General features: G+C 38.7%; 1 protein-coding gene across 2 annotated transcripts in view; it reads right to left on the bottom strand.

Annotated features, from left to right (window-relative positions):
- The window catches only part of cdk14 (cyclin dependent kinase 14), a 245,850-nt gene that overhangs the window by 191,885 nt on the left and 27,539 nt on the right, over positions 1 to 26,426 (bottom strand). The window contains exon 1 of one of the 2 annotated variants that reach the window (XM_072460365.1): positions 4,369 to 4,504. The exons of the other annotated variant lie outside the window; for it this stretch is intronic. Within the exon in view, the coding sequence (XP_072316466.1) occupies positions 4,369 to 4,503 (135 nt within the window). The 5' untranslated portion in view covers position 4,504. Of the gene's footprint in view, positions 1 to 4,368; positions 4,505 to 26,426 lie in introns of those variants that run through there. 2 annotated transcript variants of the gene reach the window in all.

Below are 26,426 nucleotides of genomic sequence, written 5' to 3'. Positions count from 1 at the left end.
CAGCGAACGTAAAGGTGGATTATGATTGGACGGCGAGGTTGAGCTCTTTTGTCTGGTTGGACGTGTGCTCCTCAGGACACATAGTGAAATGTGATCCTCTTCAGTGAACGCTCACCATTAGAGAGACGAGATGGATCGTCATGGGTCAGTGAGAGAACAGAGAGTTAGCTCAAAAACATCACAAGTGTAAAAACTGTTTTTTATAGAAGTAGGCCAAAGCTTCTCAAAGTGTGGGGCGCACCCAAGATGTGCCAAGGTGGGCGCGAGAAGTTTGGGCAAATGTGCACCCTTTACACGTCAGACATTTTTTCTGCAGCAGACAAGTCTAAACTCCATGAACTAACGGCTCATTTGGGGATTTGAAAGTGTAATAATATGTTAATAATATGTTCCCCGCTGTCCCACTGCAGACAGGTGTTTGACCCGCCTCCTCTCCTCTCAGTCTGTAATGGAAATGTTTCATTGTTATTACTCACACAACCCATACAGAGATAATAAGAGACACATCTCACACTAAAGCCACATGGCCACAGCAGACCCCTGATCCGTATCCATGACCTCAGAGCGCTGATGGTACACTGACCTGGATCCGTCTGACTGCCCACTCAAACACCTGTCCAGTGTCCACACAACACAACCGCACACCAAAGCAAATGGATTTATTTAACATTTTGGACTGCAAATCAGATAAAAAACTAAAATGTGGACAGACAGTTGTTGTTTTTTTTAGTTTAAATTTACAATTAGTCATGAGATTATTCGACAATATTCAAAAGTTTTAAACAAACTAATTATTGAAGCTAAATCTAGGTTTGGTGGTGATTGAATGACATTAAAAGCTAACATTAAAAGCTACATTGAACTGTGAATTAGAACAGCAAAGGCGAACCCCCAGTGTACAACTCAGTTAAGCTACACTAACTATTGCTCTTCTACTTGATTCCACTTGACCCTAAGAAAAATCGTTTTAACCACGAATCGTTCCAGGCCATCCCAAAGCTCCGGTCTCTACTCTGATGCGCTGAGATTGAAGAATGAGGAGAGGTCTCTGGAGGCCATCTGTCTAGAAGCCTTTTTACACCTCAAGAGACCGGACCAACCCACCCCACTATGTCCTGCCATTGGAAACTGCTGATGTGAAAGCACCATAGGTCCCTTTATTTTGAACATTTAAGTCTTATACTGATAAAACGCTCCAGCAGAGGAGGCAACAGAGACATTCATTTTGTCGAGAACTTTTGTTGAGAACTTTAACCTGAAAAAAATATTGTTGAGCTTAGCACGCTACTTCTCTTACTCGTCTATAACATACACATTTATTTAGCTTTGTATGTGTGTCGTTCCAAACATATAAATGATAATTGCTTGTTTAAAAATGACTAAATGTGTCCTAATTTAGAGGTTAGTAGAGGATAGTCAAATAAATGCACAATAAAAATAATAAATAATTACAATATGGGTATTCTATTACGGACTGCTTTGCTTGTTTCACCAACCTTTTGAATGCTCACATAAATAGAGGTGGTTACAATAACGTGATTAAAGTTGAAGCTAGTGTAACAATACTCTTAGCTGAGTAAATGTTTTGGTTACTCTTCCCACTAGTAAGTGACAAAAGCTTCGAGTATTAAATGATTCGAGCATTTGTGTTTGTGGCACAGCTCTATTAGATACTTACTTTCTCATTTTCAAATTATATGCAAAATCTATCTCGATAGTTAAACTTACTTAGTCACTTATTTTTTCTTATTTTTTTTCACTACTAAGAAGTAATATAATTCTTACTTGAGTATTTTTGGCAACTCTACCCACCTCTGCTTGAACTTATTTTAATACAGTTTAACATTACACGGACAAGGGTATTGGGATGAATATTGTGTGTATTATCGCACATACAATCTTCCCAATTACCAGTAATATTTCACAGTTGATATTTGACATGGCAGCAGGCAGAGTGTATCTAATGTTATTATGTATGGTTTGGGCCAGTGTTCCTATCAGCTTCCCCAGTGCAGGAAGCAGGACACTGCCTCACAAGGTCAAAGAAATGCCATGCACTCATTATTCATGTGCTAAAGAGACACATGCTGGGATTTTCAACATTTTCCCCAAAGCCGATGATTTATTAATACAACATTGAAGAATTTGGCATAATGTGTTGAAGATTAAGCAGAAGCAAAGCCAAAAATTAAAATGTGAGATTTATTGGTATTGGTATGACTGTGTTGAACGATAATGTAATTGGGTGAAAAGGCCATAGCCGCAGATCTGCAGCCAATCTTCAGTCAGTCTGCCTCAGTGCAACTGTGGCTAACAAAGAAGCTTTAGAGTGGAGAGTTTGGAGAGTGATGGAATAACGCATAGAATTGAAGAGCTACTTTGAGCATCAGAGATCTCTATCCCTTATTCCTATAGAGGTGAATTAGGGTTGTCAAAAGTATCCAAAATCAGATACTAATCAATACTAAAACTAGTATTGATACTGAAGAATTCATACTAACAGGACAAAATGGGACCTTTTGTGAACAGTTTAAGAATGATGTTGAGCCTAACCAACCTATAATAAGACCACAATGTTTCAAAAAAATTATGAAAAAAGACAAACTAATGTTTCATTATACTTCATTATACTAACAGTTTCTCTAAAAATCCACTGAATTCACACACAAAACATAATTTTATCTTATCTGACCATTTTACTGGCCATGTAATTGTACCCAGTGATGGAGATAGCCAGTAAAGCATTTCGTTTTCCATGAATGACTAACAAAGTAAAAGGATGCTGATGCTTGTAAAGCGTTTCCATGGTGATGCAGCCTTGAGGGATCAGATTACTTGATGGTCCACTACTACAACATCTTTTACACTTGAGCTGCAATTGCTGTTTTTCAGATTCAAACAATGCAATGATGTACAACAACAACTCTATAGAATGTTGTATAATCATCTCGGTCGTGGCAATGCATATACCGTCGCTCCCACTACGCTTACCATCTTAATTGGAATAGACAGGCTGCTATTTTTGTTGAGAACTCAAGTCGCAACATGTATCTTTATGTGGGCCGCCTTTAATCTTACACCTCCACGTGGATTATTCACATCACCGCTTTAGATCACACTCGGTCAAACCATCGGGAGCCTTCATTTACAGACACTTGAGGGGGTGCATCGTGTCTCATCACATCAAATAACATGAGCACACACATGAGTAAATCGGGGTCACTCATATGCTCCAACAGACAACAGCTGTACACCAAATTTCACAGTGGGATGCTGCGGTTTGACAGGACATCAACCTTGCTTTTTTTCGTGGACAAGGACGGCCTTTAAACAGAATAACTACGTGCATAATGAGGCAGGAGGTAACGGGGAAGTTGAGTGATCAGAGAGGAGAGATAGAGGAGAGAGAAAGCCTCAGGTGGTTATTCAAACTAACCCACTGTGCTTAAGCTACACCTCACGCTGGTACATGTAGTGTAATTGGATGTAGAGTCGCCATGTACAAAACTAAAGAGCATATTAGGGAGTACTTTTGTCCAATCACAAAAGGCCACGAGTTCTGGGTATCTTCTTTCCCCATCACATTGCCCCAGGGATTTCAGCCAATTTTATAATTAATTTGTATTATAGATGTCGCAATTTGATACGCATGTGTGTAAAAATGTATAATCTATGAGCATACTAAAAACTAAACTTAACAATCAATATGTCATAAAATGTGTGCACGATTCAGAAAGTTTGATTTGAAACTTTGAAGCTGGCTGGAATAGAATGAAAAACACAATTTGTATTCAGTATTTTACCTGGTTGCTCAGTTGAGAACACATTCTAATTTACAATGACAACCTGGAGACAAATTATATCTCTGTCTTTTCTAACACTGAAACAAATACACTGCTGTGACTTGTTTCATTTGTTTCATGAACCTATTACTATAGGGTTTATCAAAATCAGATACTAATCAATACTAAAACTACCAAACTCATTGGAATAAGTATTGATTTAAAAAAAAAAATCAATGAACAGGACTAAATTTGACCTTTCCTGACCTTTCCTCCCAGTTTTAGAACGATCTAGAGCATTTTCAAAACTAGTATAAGACCTCATGGTAGAAAGTACCATGAAATTATTTTGTGTTGGAAATTGTGTCTAATGCCTAAAAAAAAAATGATTTTTTACTATCATTGTAGTATCAAAAGTGGTATTGAGCTTCAAGCCTATTCCTTAATATCGAAATCAAGTTTGACATTTTAATATCACCACAACACGTATATCTATTAATTAATAGTGTGATAAATAACATTTCAAATATGTTCAAGATCAAGTTCAACCACTCCACCTTATGTACACGCACAGAGACAAACTTACCTCATGCAGAAAAGTCACTATCGACTGACAAGGACAAAAGTGCATAACGCCGCAGAAGCTCCATATCCATTTATCTCCAGCTATGACGGAGGAATGAGTGACCCAGAGAGGATGAGGCGTCCAGCTGTTGATCATGTGTGCATGCTGGCTCGCTCACTCCAACACGCCTGGCCTAAATTCCCCATGAACTCACATAACACATCTGTGCATGGGCCCTCCTCCCTCTGTCTGCAGCGGAGGATTTAAAGTCATGATGAGGGAGAACTAACAGCCAGGAATTGTCATGGATCCAGGACTGTAGAGTTAATAGAGAGAACCACTTGTGCCATATAAAGCCAGAATATATACAAGAAAACAGAAGTTTAATGAAACAGTACTGTATAGGGTTTGACTCTACATCGAAAAAACAGGCTGAAGTAGAGGCTTTCCAATCGCAATGTGATCATAATAGAGTATGAAAGCCCACGTCCCACTAGAGGTTGACCGATATATCGGGCCAATGTATGAAAAAAATGTAATATTGCATCAGCTGTAATTTTGTCATGAAGGCAGATTTGATGTACATGTTTGTTTCCCTCTAACGTACGACAAAGTTTACAGCGCAGATTTAACCAATACAATGTCATTGTAAAACAAAAGTAATGTTTCATCACAATACTACTAGTTGCGCTGGGTTAAAAGGCAGTTGAAACATTTTACCCATGTAGAACGGGTGACATAACAAAGAAAGCCCCTCTTATCATTTTGTACAATCCACTTACTGTAAATGTGGGGAAACCTCTTACTTACCCTGGCTGCGATGACACAAATAATACACAATGGGGAACACAAAGCGAGTCACTTTTTTGTGGCCCGATTATTCGCAGATTTCTCCGCCGTGTTGTTCTCATGCACGAACAAGTGTATGATGTTCCATGGTAATTTAATAGGGAGGACACTGACATACATAGTGTTTTCCACTTTCCACTGGTGTGATCAGATGTGATCTGGTGTGATCTGAGGTGATCTGGTGTGATCAGAGATGATTTGGTGCGCGAAAACAAATGGTTCAATAGGTACAACACTCTTCATAAGCATATGACCCCTGTAATGAAGTAGCTTATTATTAGATGAATTGTAACTAACCAATTCATGAAATAATCTCAACTCAATTTAATAAACAATAATCTTTATTTGGAGTAAGCAGACACGGTGTTGGGAAAGATGTTTCGATTATAATTTCAAAGCAGGAATCAAATTAAAATGACACACGGAGATAAAGCCTCGGCCAATTGACAAATGAAATGTATACTTCACCTTGACAGAATGAAATGTATATTATTTTCTAGTGGTGTCCAAATAAGTGGCTCTATATGGCAGAAGCTGACGAAAATGGGTGTATGGTTGTCAAAGCTGTAACACCAGTACTTTATATTGGCTCTTGGAGATGCTAGGTGCCATTGGCTTGTCTCCTGCAGAAGTCCCTGTCATTATTATTCCGTGTGCCTCGCATTGGCAGCACCTCTGGGCCCTGCAAATCAATAGAGGAGCAGAGCCAATCACAAACACACTGCTGTCCAATTACAAAATAAAACTGTTTATTGGAAAACATTTTGTCTCCAGCACTGTGCATCACAATTAATTTAGTGCTAATTCATAAAACAATGAGTTTGCCTGGAGGGACGTGTGTGTTTTTGCCTGGTCTAACAGTGGTCGTACAGCTCATTGGTTTGCAGTTAGCACGCCACAGAGGGATAAACTGTAGCTTTGTGCCGCTCGTAGCATCCAAATGGAAATCAGCAGCATGATAGGACACAAGCGCCAAACAGACACGGGATGAATTTAAAGAAGTGCCATAATCCCCATTCATCTCCAAGAACACACAGCTTTGGGCTCTGAGATTAGCACCAGCACGAACCTGAACAACAGCCTCCGAGCAATGGCTGCTAAAGATGGATTGACCTTGGCTTGGCTTGGAACTTTTCTCAAAAGAAATCCCCTCTCTCAAATCTATGGATAGCCTGCCCTACTGTACAATACAGTATATGTCTGAAAAGTCTATTAGTACATTTTCATTTTTTGTCATTTTTTGCGGCACTGAGACAAACAAAAGATTCCAATAAAACATACCATAGTGTCTGAGGAGAATTGTATACATAATTATTATAATAAAGGAGACAATTTATGTTAAATCAAATTGTATTGACTTTAAACCATTTTATAGTGGTTTTCCCTCATCATTAACTTACTCTAAGTGGTAATTTGGACTCATTATGTTTTCCTCTACCCCTATTCAACCCCGCAGCTCTTTACCTACTGATCCTCTCAAAACTTCATACATAAATGTTCAAAAATGTAGCACATTTTTTCAAAACCATAAATCAAAATCCTCTGCTTGTTATGATGAAATACCACCATTAGGAGTTGAGGCCAGCACCAGCTTGGATTAATATTGTGTTTTTTAAAAAAGTGTTTCATTCTATTTCGGTGCAAAGAGGGAGATGACATGACACTTTTGTTGCACTTTTAAATGTCAAATCTTTGGAATATGACAGTAATTCATACCAAAGGCTTTTCAAGGAATTTTATAGTAAAAAATGAAAAGCATATCTCAAAATATTGCAATAAATACAGTATTGTGACATGCATATCGTGATAATATCATATCGTTTTATCCAGCCTGCTGTGACAGAAAGAACACTATATATGGAAATACATTTTTATCGGGGATGTTTTCTTTGCACTTTTTGTCTTTCTATAAGATTTGACCTTTGGAGAGAAAGAAGCAACTTTTACGACTCCGTTTTTGAGGGGAATCTCCTGCTGTCAGTGGCATAAAAAGTCAAGCAATATTAGCATTTATAGAGATATTTTCTGTGATCCAACACACCATTTGTGCTTTGAGAAATTGCTTCACGCTTTAGTCCGCCTCAGTCAGATAGATGGTGGCTGATAGCACTGTACACAGACACTACTGCATGCTCAGGTTGGATGTTAGTGTTGTCTGTGATGGAGACAGATTAGGAGTGAAGAGATGATGGAGGCTCGACTTGGCCAGCAGATGGCAATGAGTCTCCTGTAAGTTTGTACACAGTCAGCTTACATTACTGACGCTGAGTCAAGAGGCTTCCTTTGTGCTCAACCACTGTGAATATTCAGAACCGCTCCAGTTATTTGCTCCTTAAAGACATAGTCAGGGTTCAATATGTAGATTGATGCTTAGAAGAAACGTAGCCATAACTTGACTTTTTACAGTTTCTTTATTTTCAACTGTAAGTCATGTATTTTTCGCGTTTGCAGAAGTGATAACAAATCAGAACCCGCTTTCACTTCTACCAAATTGTTGCCGTGCTTCCACTTTTTGATTATTGTTACAGTCGATGCTTGGAATTGGGAAGTATACGCCCAACAAGCTACAGTGCATATGTATCTACAGAACAGAAAATGAACACAATTTTGGCCTGTCATTTTTCACCGTGCTCGAAAATCCATACTTACATGGAAAACAGTCAAAAATAAACCACAATAAAAAGGGCTATCTTAAGAGGTACATCTAGCAATAACCAACATCCATTTTGTCATCCACCAAAAAGCTCCATCAAACCACATGGTCAGCAGTGCACCACTTTACCATTAAGCCTCACCAAACAGCTTCAATTACCACAATATCCCCCAAACCTGCTGACCGTAAACACTAAAGCAAAAACACGGGCCGTATCGACTGTGCAGAGGTCAAAGTTCACGTCTGGAGTCGGTGGACCCCTGATGGATCAAAGAGGACTTGCCCGTCTGCAGTGAAACGCATAGAAAACAAACAGGAACATCACATGGACTGAGATTGTGCCCTTTTGAGAGGTGTGTCAGCTACAGCAGATTACAGCAAAGAGAGGAGCTATTGGAAGTTATTGGTGCAAGTAATATCAACCTCCCAGATATTGGGGGCCAATTTCTGCTAGTTAGGTGAAGTGAGGGTGGGTGGTTTGAGCAAAGAGTGACTTCAGAGACATTTCAGAATGAAACTGACATCAAATATTTACTGTTTGTTGGAAAAGTATGCATTTTTTCCAACATTAACAGGAAACATGCAAAATATTAGTGTTCCATCGTGCTGCTAGGCACTACACATCAAAATATTGGTCTCGGGAATGGTACTTGGCTTATAAAAAAAAACATATTTGAAAAAAATTGAAGAAAATCAATGGACAGAGAACATTTTTCCTCATAGCCCTTTTGCGTCAATTCAATTCAATACCCAACATCACAAAAGCAGTTGCATCGAAGGGCGACAGTGAAGTGATTAAACAATGTTCAAAGGAAATTAGAAAATATAAGGTCCCAGCATCCCAGACCCTCATTCTCAGCAAGGAAAAATACAAAACCCTTTGGGAAAAAGTAGAAACCTTGGTAAGAATCTCAGTGAAGGAGAGATCAGACTCCCATGGACAGGCAGGAGGATGTATTTCCATTTGCAGATAGACTGTGGAGCCGGAACCACTCAGGAGGCGAGAAGGTGGCTCATCTAGCGAGACACTGACAGGGTCACAATATCAATTCAATACAAAAGTTCACCATTTTTGTGCTAATTAGAAGGTGGAAAAAATGCACCTATGATATCCTTTAACTTGAAACATAAAATTTCTGTGCCGGACTTCACCCACTACCTATTACTTAATAACCTCATAAAAAGACCATGCAAAAAAGTATATATCCTTTTGATTTCCTGTCATACATATTTGAGCTGACGAATCATAGCCAAGGTTAGAGTTCAAGGTTTGGTATGCTGGCAGTCCATTCCAGTCGTCTCCTCCCAGATATTTGCTTTTTATAAAGAAAAAAACATGACCTCATTCAACATCTGCTCCTCCCTTCTCCCTCGCTCCACTCCGACCTACACCTAACTCCAATTGGAAAATCCAAACATAGGCTTATGTTGTCTCAAAGTGCCATGTACTTATCCTGCAGTGGGAAATGCATGCATTGATTAGAGTTTGCTGTTGGCTCAGACAGACGTATCTCTATTGATTAGATGCAGAGGAATAATGTCTGTCTGTGGATCCCGGCGAAGAATACCATTTGATTTTGTGTCTGCAGTTAATGTTAATAAAATTTGATCAGCTACTATGGGTCAAATCAAGTAGCCTATGGAGTCAATGTCTGTGGGGATTATCCTGATAACAATAATCGAAAAAAATGCTAAAGACAACAGCAGTTTTAATTCTAAAACTGTTTCCCTTTTACGTCAGTGGACAATTGTGTCAAATCATAAAGCATTGGGAATTACAATAAATACTTACAGACAAGGGAGATATTATCCAACTATTACTCAAGTATTAATCCAATAATGGCACACACAACACCATTTATCCATTGTATGACACACGACTGTGACTAAGTGGAATCCCGTGAACCTGCATCTCACAGAGCATTTTTGTTCCCTGACCGTTCACATTGGGACAGCAGCAGACGATATCACCAGCCTGCAGCGCACTTTCAATAATGACCTTAAATCTCTATCTTCGCCAGTTTACAGATAACAATGCCTCAGTGTCTTCCAGAGTCAAAGAAGCAAGCTCTACATCCGACAACTAAGTGGGAGCTTTGAAGGAGGATTTATCAGAAGTGACTGCGGCTGCCTCCCACATGAAAACCAACATTGGCACAAAGCTGGTCTATAAAGAGGACAGCCGTGAGATATTAAAGAAAGAGATGTCTAAATGAACTTAATACAGCGGGAACATGAGATAATAAGGCGTGTTTGCTTGAATGGTATTAATGCCACCGCGCGTAATTTAAACTGGGGGCAAATTAAGTGCATTAAGTTAAAATGGTAGTTCATAATGAGCGGGCCAAACACAAAGTCAGTGTCTAAAGTGCAAATAAATATGCCTTGTATGCACTCGTTTACAGTTATTGTTCAGGCGTACCAAGATGGAGGGCTTTTGGGGAAATTACTACAAACCCGACAAAGAAAGGCTGTATATTGTCCAGGAATATAAACTTTTTTATACACTCAACACAACACGCCATTAGTTTAAAGATGTTACTCTTCTGACAATTCACTTTATCCACTCTTGGGATTGCAATAGCATTTGGTATCGCTACATCTACAAAAAAGGTTAATTTTTCACTGCCACATCATGACAATAAGAAAGAAATCATCTGAATATAATTATACTGCATTAATAAAAATACCATTCGTAAACTAGATGAAACGATATGATATAATGTTGAATATGAGAAGAAGGTAGGTGAAAAATTGCTGCAGTGTTGGCAGTCACTACAGTTTGTGATCAGCAATAATTAACTAAAATGACTATCACACTACTGCTGTTGCTGCTTCTGCTGCTGGGACAAAATGAACAAAGCCTTGAATGACTTGATGAATTAAACAATGACGTATCGCTCACCATTAGCTCACATACTCTAGATATGGACATTCTGCAACTTTTCACAAAATATCTGCTTATACCAATGTCTTTTTAGTGCGGTTGCTGGTTTCCTCCATTCAACCAAACGCCCCAAACACTGATCTTAATCCATGGTTAATCTTTATTGAGCCCTTCAGCTCTGGAGCCTGGGTCTGGAGGAAGTCCATTGTCCTCTGAATGATTTCCTGTCAGACTTTAAGCAGCAAAGTTACTTAACAATGCATTTCATTGTATCACACAAGTCTGTTTCTTAGGGGATGAGAAAAAAAAATTTAATATTGTGTACTTTTATGACCGTAATCAGTAAATGTCTGAATGTATTTTTGGACAGATTTTTTGCTTCAGCGTTAAATGCGTAATGGAAGATTTTTCGCCGATTTGAGAACTCAAGCAGAAGTGTGCATGCGCACTCCCCCCGTGCGGATATTTTTTTCGTTCGTATAATCATTATTTTATTTGATTCCTGTGTTTACATGTTTTCTTTGTGTAATAAAATGAATGGCGTCTTATGTGTATGTAATGTGAAACTGGTATTGGGCATGGATTTTTGTAACAAAAAATAAATAAACCACTGAGATTTATTGAAATCATCAAAAAATATTATACTTTTGAAAACTTTTCAGACTGTGTCCTTTTTCCCGTCACAAAAACATATTTTGAGGCTAAAGTGCTAAAGAGGAGGTCAAATTTAAAATCACATCAATGGGAAATATCCACTTGTGGGCTGCCTCTGAAAATGCGGCAGTGCATTTTGAGCAGCAGAGTGTAAAGCGGGCTGGATCCACGGGCTTTAGTTGTGGTAAACTGCTGAATGACAAAGTGTTTTATCTGCAACGAGATAAGGAAGCTTGCAGCCTCCTGTAGATTGTGCCGCTGCCATGGAGGATGAAAGACAAGCCTTTGTTGCCATCTCAGACCCAGCAAGGGAGCCTGTCAACAGAGCCCTTTTCCAGAGCGCCATGTGAACGAGAAGGAGAAGACGGTCATAGCCTCTGCTCCAGCCTGTGGGCTTGTGGTATCAACGTTGATTTGGAAATATTTTGTACCATCAGAATAAGTTGTGTAGAAACTGGAGATAATAAAGTTGTGATGTCATTCATTGGATTAATTAGTTTATTTGGGTGATTTATTGTCCCTGAGAGAATGGGGTTTATTTAGTATTCTTAGGGTTTTACTATGTATTACACCTGCGACACCTTTAGAACTCTTTATGGGTGTTCTTAAATGCTTGTGGTTCATGCATTTAATAAAATGGAAGGAAATTGTAATTATCATTTTTTAATTATTATTTATTTTTAAGAATAAAAATAGATATTTAGAATTATATATAGAATATTAAAGAACACAACTCGACCAGAGAGCGAATATCAAAATAAGAACACAAAGTAGACATCAACTAAACAAGAAACAAAATCACGGCACATTTAAACCAGGTTCTGATATCATTCATATTCATCTTTTGTAATATTCTGAGATTAATCCATTTTTCATAATCAAATTATGTTCCACTTTCATTTTATTTCATTTTTTACAAACTTTGAAAGGGTCTATAGAATAAATGTCATAGTAATTACAGTCTTTGAGAAAAATGACAATTGTCAGCAGTTAGTTATACTTTGATAATAATCAATCAAATGTGCCAGCAACAAATGACAAACATTTATGTTTGGTTTTTGCTTGGATAAAGAAAAGTGTTTAGTTTTGGCTTGTGTTAAGGAAATTGTGTGCTCTGGGGGGACATTCATTTAAGCAATGTAAATGCAGCGGTGGACATCCCATTACAGGCCCAGGCAGCACTTTGGGACCAACCCTAGACTGGCGCCAGTTAGAGCAGAATTCAACTAAAGTATTTGTTTCCTGATCGGGAAGAATATGCACTAATAGATGTTGAAAATGATATTGTATCCTCCACTCAATCTTCTTTTTGGTCTTCCCGTTGGCTTTTCTCTGGCAGGTCTAACCCGAGCACCCTCCCGTCTGCATTTTCAGCATCAAACAAAAGCAAACATCTAGCATGAGTTTCATTCTATTGAAATGATGTATTAATCTCCAAATGGCGGTGCACCGGTCTAGCCTGCAGCTCTGGGCCTATATTGTTCCTATCACACATACATCACATTTGATTTGGCCTGCGTCTTAATTAGACATCCATTTATTCCCTGCTCCTGTATTCATGTCAGCGTGTGTGTTGCAGCTCTTTAAATATTCATAACTTTGACATTTTTCAGTTGTGACTTCGGCACATTTTTGGCATGTGGTCGGCTGGGGCTTACTAACACAGATCGGCGTGTGTTTCTGCTTGTTGCTTTGATTCAAATGGAGTCTGAGTGAGGAGACAGAGCATGCCGCAGCCATCTTTCAGGCCTGATTAGATGCTTTAATATAAGCACCAGCTGCCGCAAACCATTTAATCACCGGAGAGCTGGGAGAAGATACCTGTCGCCTTCAAATACCTCCGCACCAAGCCTACTGGTGTCTTTATCCTCCTTCACTAGAACCATGGGAGTCGGGCAGTATTTCTGAAAATTAAACATAAGCAAGCCACATCCAATGCACTCAAGGTTGATAGTTGAGGTATTCTTTACTGTCCCTGCAGCCGGACCGTCTTTCAATGTTGGGACAGCCTTTGGGGACCCTTCTACAGATCTTGAGCTACACTTGATCAGGACTATCATACCAGTATATATAAGCATACATATCCTTTTTAAAACTAACTCAGGTTCACATATGAGTAGGAGTGTCTGTGTTTAATAATATATATTCCATACTAACATTAAAGGTGTACTGTGTAGGACTGAATGGTTTGCGAACAGATTTGCGATTTATGTTTTAATATAAGGATTATATGTTTAACTTTCACATTTTACATGCATCAAGGAGACTTGACAAAAAGAAATAAGAACTGACAAACTAGTAGAAAAAGATTCAGTTGTAGTCATCTCAATATGCCAATTGCGTCCATTCGAATTTTGATTTGATCTTGATTAATCTTGCAGCTCTTCTGTGTACCTTTTCTAAAGGGGGTCCTCAATCCGCTCATCCATATGGAGGTAGTGCTTATTGCTTTCCCTCCCCAGTATGGCATTGAACTGGTTTATCTCCATAGAGACAGGTTGGAGACACTGTACTGTCAAAAATTCTAGCCAAAGCACAATCTTGGGGTGAACACCTAAACTACACGTTGTACTTTTAATGCTCTCTAAATTAAAGTAAACTGAAAATGACCAAAACAACAAGGGATTCAAGCCGGTCCATTCTCCACAATTTGAGAACCACTGACTATAGTTAAGGGGAAACCGTAAAAACGATCTATATTGGCTTAACTAAGAAACTTGTGCAAAGAAAACTTTAAACTTTAGCTGCGCCTCGGAATGAATGATTGAACTACCTTAAATATCAACAGCAACTTATCATTCAGTCCACACTAAAAATGTCCAAATTCTTCTGCCTCCTAAAATGTCAGTCCCCCTCTAAGGACACCCAGTGTAACAGAGGTGCATAAACATCACAGGTAGAGAATCTCCTCCAAAATGCTGCTGGCCTGACCTTGAACCCATCTTCTGCCATGAAACACATCCACTTTTAACCAAGCTGTCAGAGAATATTCAATCTAACAGCAAACATTGTTATTTATTTTCCTCTAAAAGGTCAAAGAACATAATTTTATTTCAACTCCTTTCTCCCACACAGGCCATCTATTACAGGAAATATTTATACCTTGTAGGGATGCATACCTAAACCGACGTTCAGGTTCAAGTCCGGATTCGAATCCAGAGGTTTAGGTTCAGGTCCGGACCTAAACCATGCCATATTTACATAATGTTATAACAACATAACACAAGCTACTTCGCTAAATTAAAGGCGCAATGGGCGATTTTTCGGCGATTTCGTGCGGACTGATACAACACACACGTGCGTTTGTTTATTAGCGCAACGGAGCGCATCGCATCTCTCGTCTCGGGAACTATATTATGATAGATCCATGCGCTTAGGCACGCGGAAACGTGGGGACGAACCGCACGCGGCTGCAGGTGAGCGATAGATGCGTTTTATGATTGATACGTGGCAGGACAAATGATTTATCCACGCCACGAGGAAATATGATACAAAATTTGCTGAAAAAAATAGTCCATTCCACCTTTAAGTTGAAGACACTTGAACAAGGACGACTATCAAACACAAGGCTTAACTGCAGATTGAAATAAACTCAACTTGTCTGCTTTATTCACTCTTTTTTAACAGAAGTGACAACTTACAAATCACAAGTTACTAGCTAGCTGCTAAACAGTTAACACACATCACTTGACTAAAGACTCAACAACAAGAGCATGTTGAGTATTGTTGACAGAGTCAGTCTGGGTCAAGGGTCAAAGCAGCTGTTTCATCTGATACAATGTTTTGCCTTTAGACACATTTCCACTCTTTAATGTTCAGATCCATTGGCATCAAAAGTCAGGTAAAAACCTTCAAACAGACAAAACACCAGTGTAAATAATTAAGTCAGTGTAAAATAACAGAGTTACAAAAACTAGCATAAAAGTCAACTTGAATCACTATAAAGCATCAACTTAGCAGTATCAAAAGTAGAATATGAAAATATTTTACACAACACATCAAAATAATACATCGTATTAGCAGCATTAAACACCAGACCATATTTAACAACTGTAGAATACAAATACAAAATACTATTACAAAATATAAACTCCAATTAATGAATGCAGCAATTAAGCAATATTACTTTGACTTTACTTTGTATTTACTTAATGCCAAATACATCACACCAAAACATAACACTTAAGTTATTTCATTCATATTTACACCCAGACAAGACCACGCTGACCCCGCCCCTTTAACACGCGACGACGCACGCAATCCACAACATCACAGCTTAAAACAGTTCAAATAAAGCCAGCGACCTTACCGGCTTCACTTCAATGTTCACATGTGGAATCGTGGATACACGTTTCCGCGCAGCTCGACACGTACGAGGCGCTCCTGTCTCTCGCATCTTTAAACTTATTTCGCCGGCTTCAACTTATGCCCGGAAGACGCGTGCGTCGCTAATTAGGGTCCGTGTGCGCCATTGACAGCGGCGGAAGGCAGTGTTTACGTCTTTTCCAGCGCGAATTTCGCGATCAATGGAAGGTTTAAGATGGTCTAGATTCTAGAACAAAAAGGATATAGTATTTGAGCGCTATATTTTATATGACTCCAGAACCGAATCACCGGGGTTTCGTTTTTTTTGGACCTGAACCGAAACCAGATCCGGTCCATCGTAGCGGTACGCATCCCTAATACCTTGGAATTTAAAACATCAATTATATGTGTCTGATGCTGCAATGGTTAAAGAAAAAATACTGTTTGTTTAAAATATCACATTGAAAACAGCTGAAAGATGCAATGTAATGACAAAAAAGTAGACCCATCAAAATATCATGACAGGACAATTGAATAACACAGATTGTCATATCCCTGATAGGCTAGGATCCATCTCGTGGCCATAAGATAAAAGTAAAAGTGAATAAAGGATTGTATTAACTTGGAAAAGAGTCTTATTGTAAGGCTACACAACAGTCAGCTTGGCAAGGTGGTCTGCTGTGGTTAGAATCAATTAAGCGCAGTGAAAAAAGATAGTGATCCTGCAACAGAGGATATATGGAAGAAAACAAAAACATGAAACCAAAAATCGAAAATAGTTGGGTGTACAACCCCATGGTGGTTCACTCGGTTTCACTTCGCCATCTGGAATAGCTGTTCTGAAGCGGTGCGTGCATGCAAAAAATATATGTGTATGGATATCAGCAATACCTGGGTTTGTTGGAGGAACGTGTTTGATAGATTAAAACAGCTACTCCCTCCTTTCACAGTTTGAAGAATGAGGTCGCCTCTTGAAGCCTGATGTCCTCCAAGCTTATGTTTAGTTGGAATGTTACTGCGTATTTTCTGAACAGTGCCACAAAGTGCAAGCCTGTGTGGTATGGGTTTGTGCTGACATCTAACGATGTCTCTGCACATTGGAAATGTGTGAAAACTTTGAAGATCTGTGACTCTGTTGTTACTGAAATAGACAGCATGTGTCAGACCCTGCTATGGCTGAGCAAACTAATTAGCATATAGGTTTCATAAAGCATGTCGACTGCTTCTAGGTTTGATTTAATTGAGTGTGGTCATGTTTTGCATTAGTAAAAAAACATTAAAATGTCAGTTTCTTTAGTGGCCTAGTACAATACGTTTGGTTAAAAGTCAATTCATATTTCATGCATTAAACAGAGAGACAGATACCAGCTAATATTTTGCAAATGTTTATACCCTTTATACCAGTATTTAGAGCCCAAAGCTTGGATACATTGATTGTGATTTGCCTTAAAGCTTGACAAATGACTTTTGAGAATGATAAAGGAATCAGCTAAACAGAAATGTCTTTCTTTAAACACAATCACACTTTTGGAATGGACCACCCACCTTCCAAAAGGCTATCGATGAATGTTCACGATTTCCGCTTTCCTCCATAAAACTCTACAGTTTGATGCCTCATCTCCTCCTCTGTCATCCAAACCTGCTAAACCTACAGACGCCAGGCTGATTCTGCTACATCCCATTACCTTTCTTATGTCTCATTTCTCCCAATCACCTCTTTCCTTCTTCTGAGCTCAGTTAAACCAACAACAGTGAAGCAGGAGCATATGGAGGCAGCCCCACACCTTCCACAAGACGGATTGCACATCATATCCGACGCCATCTCCCCCGATGAGCTCAGACGAGACCTGTTCACATTAGCATTTTAATACTTTAGCGATATTTAATCCACGAGGTCTCCCCTGGGAGCGATTAGTAGAAGGTTAATTGAAGATGCGATTAGAGCCCTCCGAATGTAAAATAGGATGCTATTAGTGCTTGTGAGCTCATAAACAAGAGCCCCCTGCTGACCATTGTGGCTAGACACTGTGTAGTATTGATAGACAAGCTATCAAGGCGGGAGGAGGCACATTACAGTTTGATCGCACACTTGAGCAGGTGCAGTGCATGTCATGAGCCAATTACCTCTCTGACGAACCATCACAATGTACAACAATATTCATTTTAATTTAGCATGTGCTAAATACAGATTTTTTAAAAATTACTAAAGTTAACATAAGTTAACCTTTGATGCCATTAGTTGCACGACATCAACATCATTTACTTTTAAGTCAAGTAAAAAGTGTTAGTTTTTTGTTTGAGTTTTCTTTTTTTTTTATTATGAATAAACCTCACAATAGTTTAAACATTTATTGGATACAGCTGTTTGTTCAATGAAATATGTATAAAATCATACACATCCAAATAATCTACATACAATGTCGTTAATACACAACAAAATCATGAAATCACTTACTATGATTAAAACATAACTATGGATGACTTGCATATTTAAAGCTTGCACAACACATGGATTTTTAAGAATAGTGGAGTTTATATACACCAGTCAGCTGCAGAGACTCAGCTCCAGTATAAGGCCGTGGCTACAGAGCCGCGGCGCGGTCAAATAGCCCAGCAGTTTCAGGAGCCGCGGCACGGCCATATAGCATCATGGCTAACCCTAACCCTGACCTTAACCCTGACCCTAACCCTGACCCTAACCCTGACCCTAACCCTGACCCTAACCCTAACCCTGACCCTGACCCTAACCCTGACCCTGACCCTAACCCGGCGGTCAAATAGCCCAGCAGTTTCAGTAGCCGTGGAACAAAATAGCCTAGCAGTTTCGGCCGCGCGCCGCGGCTCTGTAGACACTCCCGTATAATGCAGGACCGGAGCCCCCCTAAATACTCCGTTTCAGTACCTGCCATCGGGGCAAAGTCTGGATGTGTCAAAATGCAGGACGAAACAATACAGAAACAGTTTCGGCCCAGCAGCTTTTGTTCTCTTAAAAACCTCACAATTCATTAACTGATTAGTCCATTATTTCTTATATTGTATGCATAAAGACACCTAACCTAATCTAAAATAAAACAAATTTTGGAGGCATGGATCAGTTGCTGAAACTTCACAACTTAGTCAAAAAAGTTTAAAAATATATATTGTGACAAAAAAAATAGGCATGATGTCACAGGCAGCGAAACGTACCCGTCTTCTCAGCGCTGTAGGTCGAATATAATACCTCTAGAATAACACGTCCATGATTATGGCTTAAGTCTTATTTGGAAACATAGTACGCTCATATCTTCCAGAGTTACATCAGCGCGTGCCGAAAACGTCTAAGCCAGTACCCTACTTGCTAATTTCCTCCTCGCTTGCTAATCCTGAATGGGAGTGAAAGTTATATCGGAGTAAATGAAAAGTCTGTCAGCTCCGTCACGCAGGGTTAACCATCTCGATAGCTGTGCATACATCACCCTCTGATTGGTCGAATTCCTGACCCATCACGAAGTAAGCGCTCCGCCGATTAGCCAGCAGCTGTCACAAATCAGATTGCCGTTGTAGCCAAATAAACTCATGGCTTGTGGCGATGTCTTGAACTGTGGAAATCAGTCAGTCAGGATTAGCCTTCACAGTGGGACAGGATCGGGAGACGAATACAGGGCCAATGTTAATGAGTTCACTGAAGCTAAAATGCTACGGGCTAAAAATGGCCTCCGGGAATGGGACAGCTGATTGCCATGTGTATATTTAACTTCTATTAAGTGATTTTGTGGGAGCATTTCTGGTCTCTTAATATTGACCTCATGCAGCATTTGGTCCGTACAACCTTATCTGGAGTGGTGCGGACACAAGGGAGAGAAACCTTATCATCTTTTGACTCAGTGCAAGTGGAAAATGGAGAATTGGATTAAAGCGAAAGGTCTAAATTGGAAGTAAATTGACTTTCTGCAAAGTGTTATTCCAGTTAAGTGAAGATGACCCATAAATCATTTATTCTCAATTCATTTCAGTGGGTTATTGGAGCATTTAAGATGTATAAACTTCTCAAATGTCTTTCTGAACGAGTTGAGATGTAAGGAATATGTAGCATGATAGCGCAATTAAACACACTAAGTCAACATCAATGAAATGATCGAATTATAGTAAATCAGAATAGTAGCTGGACATTGGCCATATATAATAATATGGTTATAATGTCACTTTACAACGACTTCTTGCGATTTACTGAATTGTTGGCAACCTAAATTGATACTAATGCACTCTAAATTTAATATTTTCTCCTCTTCTTGCTGCTTTGTTCAATTACTAAATGTGTTGTTGACATGATCAAAGTGAGCCATTATATGTTTCAGCACTGCTTTACCACTCATTGTACTTCATTTGGGATTATAATGTTATTCATTACGATGTATTTTACTTTGAGATTCATAAACATTTGTCTAAAGGTCTTACTCCGTCTTTCCCAGCATACATTTCTTCTCTACACATCATTAACATCTATTTCTCAGCTCCGGCGTAACCTTGACCAACAAACAGGTGGTCATACAGAACAGTGTGAGTCGAATACAAAGAAACTCCCCCTGGTGTTTCTCATAGATCATGTTCAGGTGAATGAGGAGGTGAAAAAAACACGGTTATGACTGGAGGGGCTGAAAGAAAACCAATCACAGCTAGAACAAAGTTCAATATAGTTAGAGTTTGTGTCAAATCCGCTCTGCAAAGGCAAGCCAATAGGAGAACTTTCTGCAAGATAGCTATAGGAGGAGAGCAATTATAATCCACACATCTCTTACATTTTCTTTATAGCAGGGCTGCACGAGCCTAGAAAAACATCTCATTGCGATTATTCTGACAATTTCACATCCAAGAGTATTTGAGTATAGCATTTTAAAAAAAAAAAAAAGTTTAACTGCTAAACTAAGTCAGTAATTTTATGCAGTTAATGCAGTAAAATGTTTAAAAACTGGGTTGACAGTAATGTTTTGTTTTGTTGTTGACAGAGAACATACATGATATTACCTACATAATTGAAGGATTTGTGCCAAGTGAAATTGCTCTATGGCAAAAATAGACTATTCTAAAACAGAAAAGAAATAAGAAGGATTTACACTTCATACGGTTATTGCATTGTTTCAATTTAGTATATTGAAGTGCTTTATAATTTGCTGCATCTTCAATCACTCCTCATTCTCACTTAGAAATGGTATGCTACTCCTGTAACCACAGAAGCCTTGGGGAAAACGAATGAAAAAATGGCTGCTCTGACTACACAATCACACCAACAAATGAGAAATTATCAATATGTTGTTTTGAATTGCTATTTGTTGTGAAAGGGACCCTAATATGTTATAACTGGAACCCATGGGACTGTCTGAAGGTGTATGATATTTAGGGATAATGAGGGACTATATTTACGTTATGTTTGTCCACTAAAATTGAGAAAAATAATCATTTGAATTCCCTTTTGGAGTTTGTACTGCCTGAGGTTGGCTTCTCGCTTGTCGGAGAACGCTTGACTAGTCTCGATCTTCCGTGTCATTGATTACTCTTTGTCTTGCCTGTTGCAGCCTGGAGTCGATAAATGTCGAATGCCCATAGACTCGAGTGGTGCAGGCTAAATGATTAAACCCGGCTCGGAGTTGTCCTAATGAGATCCACAGGAGGGGGCTTCACTGCCGTACTTCTGGCACCAGCGTGATGCCCTTCAGCCCACTTTTTCCCACCAACACACACCGATATTCAGACAACCAGCCGAGCAGTTCAAGGGTATCCATCAATATCCTTTTCCACATCAGAAGCAAAGGGGAGTGAGGAGGAAAGAGCAACCGAGAGGTCAAGCGGAAATCTTGAAGCAATTTGGTTCAACCAACGAGAAGCACATTTTAGATCTGGAGGATAAAAGTGTTGGACCTAAGCATAAAGATTGCAGGATTGTCATTTCGGGGCAACCCCTAGAGCTGGATATACTAAATGAGGTAAATGATCCAAGGATGCAATGACTTGATGGATGCAACAAGTTAAATAATCAATCGGAAACAATCGATTATGGAAATTATGGTCAACTTAATTAGTCATCAAATAATAATATCTGGACTCACAGATTCCAAAATTTGGATGTACTGAGTGAAGAGGTTTTATGACTTACACAAAACACAAACATGAACATTTACTGTTTTTGAAAAATAAAAACTGTATGGCCTCAGAAGGGTTCACTTTATCTCTGGGTATAATGTAGTACTTTCAAAGTCTTTTGCCATCTAAACAACAAATCCAGTTATTGGAAACATAATCACTAATCAAGGAAATAATGTTAGTTGCAAAGTCCTTCCTGGTTGGACGGACTATCTATGGAAACTTTGTCTTTACGACATAAGTATTAAGAATATACAAAGCTTTACCCTTATGACTGGCGCCTCTCCCAGTGACTTTGGGCCTTAGGCAGGGTACACCCTGGACAGGGGGCTGCTCGTCGTAGGGTTAACACAGAAACACACAGACGAACATTCACTCTTCAAATTAGAGTTGCCGATTTTGGGTGGGAGGAGAACCCGGAGAGAACCCACTGTAACACGGGGAAGACATGCAGACTCCACCCAGAGAGATCATGTGATGTTGGTCTGGCCCAAGAATCTAACACACAATCTCCTACTAGGGAGGCGAGAGCACTATGTTATATTATTATATATGAAATAAACTGTCAAGTCATTCTGCAAGGTAAACATTTTGTGTGTATTGTAATTAAAAAAGCAAATGTTGTTAATTCAATACAAGCAAGCCCAAGGTTGATACCCAGTGTCCTGTGGAGAAATTAATCTGGTAAATTCTGCATAACTACAACACTAAATAATAGAAAAGAAATACTGTAGCTAGAGCCAACAAGGTGCTCTACTACTAATATTGTCTTCCTACATACAACCAACCCACAGAGCGTTCCTGTGCCACCCATGGGATCCCTTATACAACATGTTATATTAAACTCAACCTGGTCCCTTCCTGCGTGTTCACCACCACAATCCTCCCACCAGACATGTCACACCATAACTTGGACTCATTTATAAGGTGTAAATGTGATAAGCGGAGGTGACGTGATCGTATTACCTACCAAGCTGTAAGTGTGGGGCATTAGATATCCCAAGCTGTGCCGTATCCAGGTGATAATTCAGGTCACAATATAAGCCTAAAGAATATAAAATAATAATCGTGACAATTTTATAAGCTAAATTAAGTATTTTTAGTTCAATCTATTGTAATAAAATAAACCTTAATAACTTTTTTTTTATCATATTTAAATGTATTTTGTCGTTTAGAAAGTTACATTTTCTAAAGTTGGTCAAAAAGTTGAGGAATAGTAACATGTTTGACGACAGGAATGAAAGAAAATCACAGTCTCAAAAATCATGAATAATCTTTTTTTTCTCACAATATTCGTAACACTAAAATGTGGTATTGTGACATCCCTAGTACAGACTAGAGAAGGAAAGTAACATTAAGAATGCAATAGAACAATATTGCCGGTATAAAATGTTGGATTTGTTTCAGACTCTTCACATTTATAAACTTAGTGGACTTTACATGTGCACTAAATATCTTCACGGGATCAGAAAGGCTAGAAAACTCCCATCAACAGGAACAACACATGTCAATTCATTTTAGAAATATCAAGCGGATGAAACACCTAACCAAGAAAGTAGTATATGGTCAGATATAAAATACCCTAAAAATGGGAAAAGAATAACAAATATTCCTCCTTGAGTAAAGTGAGATATTAAAAGTGTCTGTATCAACGTCTGGCACAGATGTTTTTGCATGTCCATGTGGAGCCTGTCGGTCTCAGCACTTTGAAGTCTGTTTTCTATGATTGTAAAACCGGTGAATGATGTGTTAAGAGGCTTATATATGAAAAATTGTGACAAGAAGTCTCTTGTACTGCCAGGCAACTCGCAGAGGAAAATACAATATGCTACTTAATATCTTTCCCTCACAATATGAACGAGCTTAAGGAGTACATAGAATAAATAGGCACAAAGTCTACATTTCTAAAAATACAGCCCAATATACAACTGTGTATTGTGACAACCCAATTAAAAGATATATAGTACTGGTAGGCTGGGGATGTTTAAAAAAAGAAAAAAGCAGATTTGCCTGGTCGTCCAAAAGGAGACTTTCCTGTACTATACAAAGATATGTAGTCCGGGCCCTGGTGACATTACTCTTGTGGAAAGGAAAAACAAAAACATTACTATCACAATTGTTTTGGAGGTATGCAAAAATATCTAGTTTACAATCTCTACTTTAAACTACTAAATAATACCTTAAAAATAGAGAGAAACATAGTGTAACCTCCCAAACAATGGTATAAAGGGATGTTCCAGCCCCTTTTAGATAAATTGTACAGTCCATTTACATATTTGTGATACTTGAACATCAACAAAGACATTTTTAGGCACATTTTAGCCCATTTCTGATGCATTTGTTAAAATATCATCTGAATATCTTTATCGAGATAATGCAAAGAAAGGATGCTGTTGAAAAGGGTGTTCAGGAAGAGATGCATGATGGGAAACTTTCAATGGCTGCTGATGATGACTAGGTTTGAACACTGCAGGCATTCAAAGTCTACAACAATGTAATCAAGGGATGAGGAATGGTGGTCATTTAGGTTCAGTCAGTCAGTGTAGGCTATATTAAAGTTCCATATGACTCCAAAAATATCAAATATGAAAGCGTCAAATCTTCAAGCTAATACTGCAAATGACAAAATAATGTCCAGATTGAGACTAGTCTGACAGTGGCTTACACTGATTGTCGGCATGTTCTGTACACCGTTATCCCTGTGGAGGAGAAGGGCCGACTGGAAAGCCCCAGTCGGCTCTAAATAACAAGGTCAAACAACTGTACACACATGGGTCTCAAACTTCCTGCCTCACTGTCCAAAGATATACTTTCCAGATAGCGTTTGTCAAGCAGTGTTTACACAAGAATTAGACAGAGCGAGATCCCGTTTTGAAAGACTTAATGTGGGCGACAGGTGTCGGGATATCTGACTGACGTAGTTTTATTCATACATAGGCTAATTATCAGAGGAGCACAGACTCACAGACAGAAGGCATTGACTCTAGCTCGCACTTGTCAAACGTAGTGCTCAGAACTAGATTTAAAATCTGCATTTCAAAATCTTGTGGGTTTGTATATTTCAATAATATTGTAGTAATAAAGTTAGTTACAAGTGAAACTAATTCCTCAGAGGAACATGGAATCTTCTTTTGAATAAAGTATATTTAAAATAGACTGATCATATTGGAATTTTGAATTTAACATTTTAAATTGCCTAAAGTACCAATAAAAGCAAATCCATAGTTATTTGGTAAAACATAATTCTGGATACATTTTCCAATCCTAGGCACTGGAAAAGAAAAATCCCATGATTCCTACTTGCACATTATGTGTTTGAAGTATCCTTAACTTGCAATAATAAAGAATCTAAATGACTAAATCAGCACATTACATCAAATCAACACAATGATTTTATCTTATTGACTTTTTTGGATTCTCGTCAGATTCTAAAGTCACTAAAAACTTTACAACCTCTCAATTTAAACAATGTATTAATGCTATTATTTTTCTCCTGTTCATCCGATATACTTATATTCACACAACCTTGTTATGTGTCACGGTCATCGCCTTTTAAATACCAAGTGTGTGTCTGGGGTAAAAAGGCTTGAGTAGCAAATGGTGCAGCATTGGTGTTAAAAGTCATTATTGACAAGGGATTAACCCAGAAGGACCTTATTCTGTCGCAGAGCCATTTCTAATCCCGGTGCCATTCTTTTCCCATCTATTGCTCTTTTTCTCGTCCTCCTGTTCGGATGGGCTTGTCTCATCTCTTACAATGATCACAAATGACCCCTGTTTTTCCAGAAAGGAAAGAGTTAAGAGATGTATAGATAGTGCGACAGGGAAAGGCGACTGTCTGTGTCAAGGTGAAGAGATCGAGCCGCCGGCCACAAACTGTTATCAGTAGAGTAGGGGGCACCTAATCAAGAGGACCACCAGGATGTAGGATCAACCACCTCATCTCACTCACTCACTCATCAGGGCTGGTGATCTGAGTGATGCCGCGGTCGACAGAAGGGGACGCTGTTGTAGAACCGACACAAGAGAACGGATAGTAAAACTTATTCAAATATACTTCATAATATCTTAAAACAGGGGTGTATATCACAAGTTTAGTCACTATGCTACTTATATAAGACATAGGACCCAGGATAAGATGTTTGGTGATAATAGATAATATGCATTGATACAATATAAAATGGTTCAAGTTTATGTATTGTTTTATATAAATTTGAAATCCAAACCCAAAAGCCACTTCTTGAACATATTCAGAATGATCCTAGGTCTGTTCATCTGCTATTTTACTCAATTTCTTTAAAAAAATGTAGGTTTTGCTTTGGATTTACAACCATGAGACTAATAACAAGCTATAGCAGACTTTAAATCAAGTGTAATTCTATGCCATTTCACAGAACATTACTGACACGCCTTGTTCATTAGAATTCCATAAACATCCAAATACCCATGTGTAATTTGATTCAAGCATAGAAATAATGTATTGACAATCTGTTGTTTGGCTCTCAATGCATTGGACAATTACATTCACCCAATGCTGTATCTTCTACTTCATAAGGATTTTCACAGAGCTTCAACTAAATCTGGTGTATCTGCCATAGCATCAGCTCAAACGAAAAG

This window comes from Eucyclogobius newberryi, unplaced genomic scaffold (genome assembly GCF_026437365.1).
Source record: "Eucyclogobius newberryi isolate DKJ021-1_F unplaced genomic scaffold, fEucNew1.0.hap1 SCAF_3, whole genome shotgun sequence".
In the NCBI taxonomy this organism is placed as follows: Eukaryota; Metazoa; Chordata; class Actinopteri; order Gobiiformes; family Gobiidae; genus Eucyclogobius; species Eucyclogobius newberryi.
The sequence above is the reverse complement of the archived record's forward strand: the minus strand, read 5'-3'. Positions and strand labels throughout refer to the sequence as shown.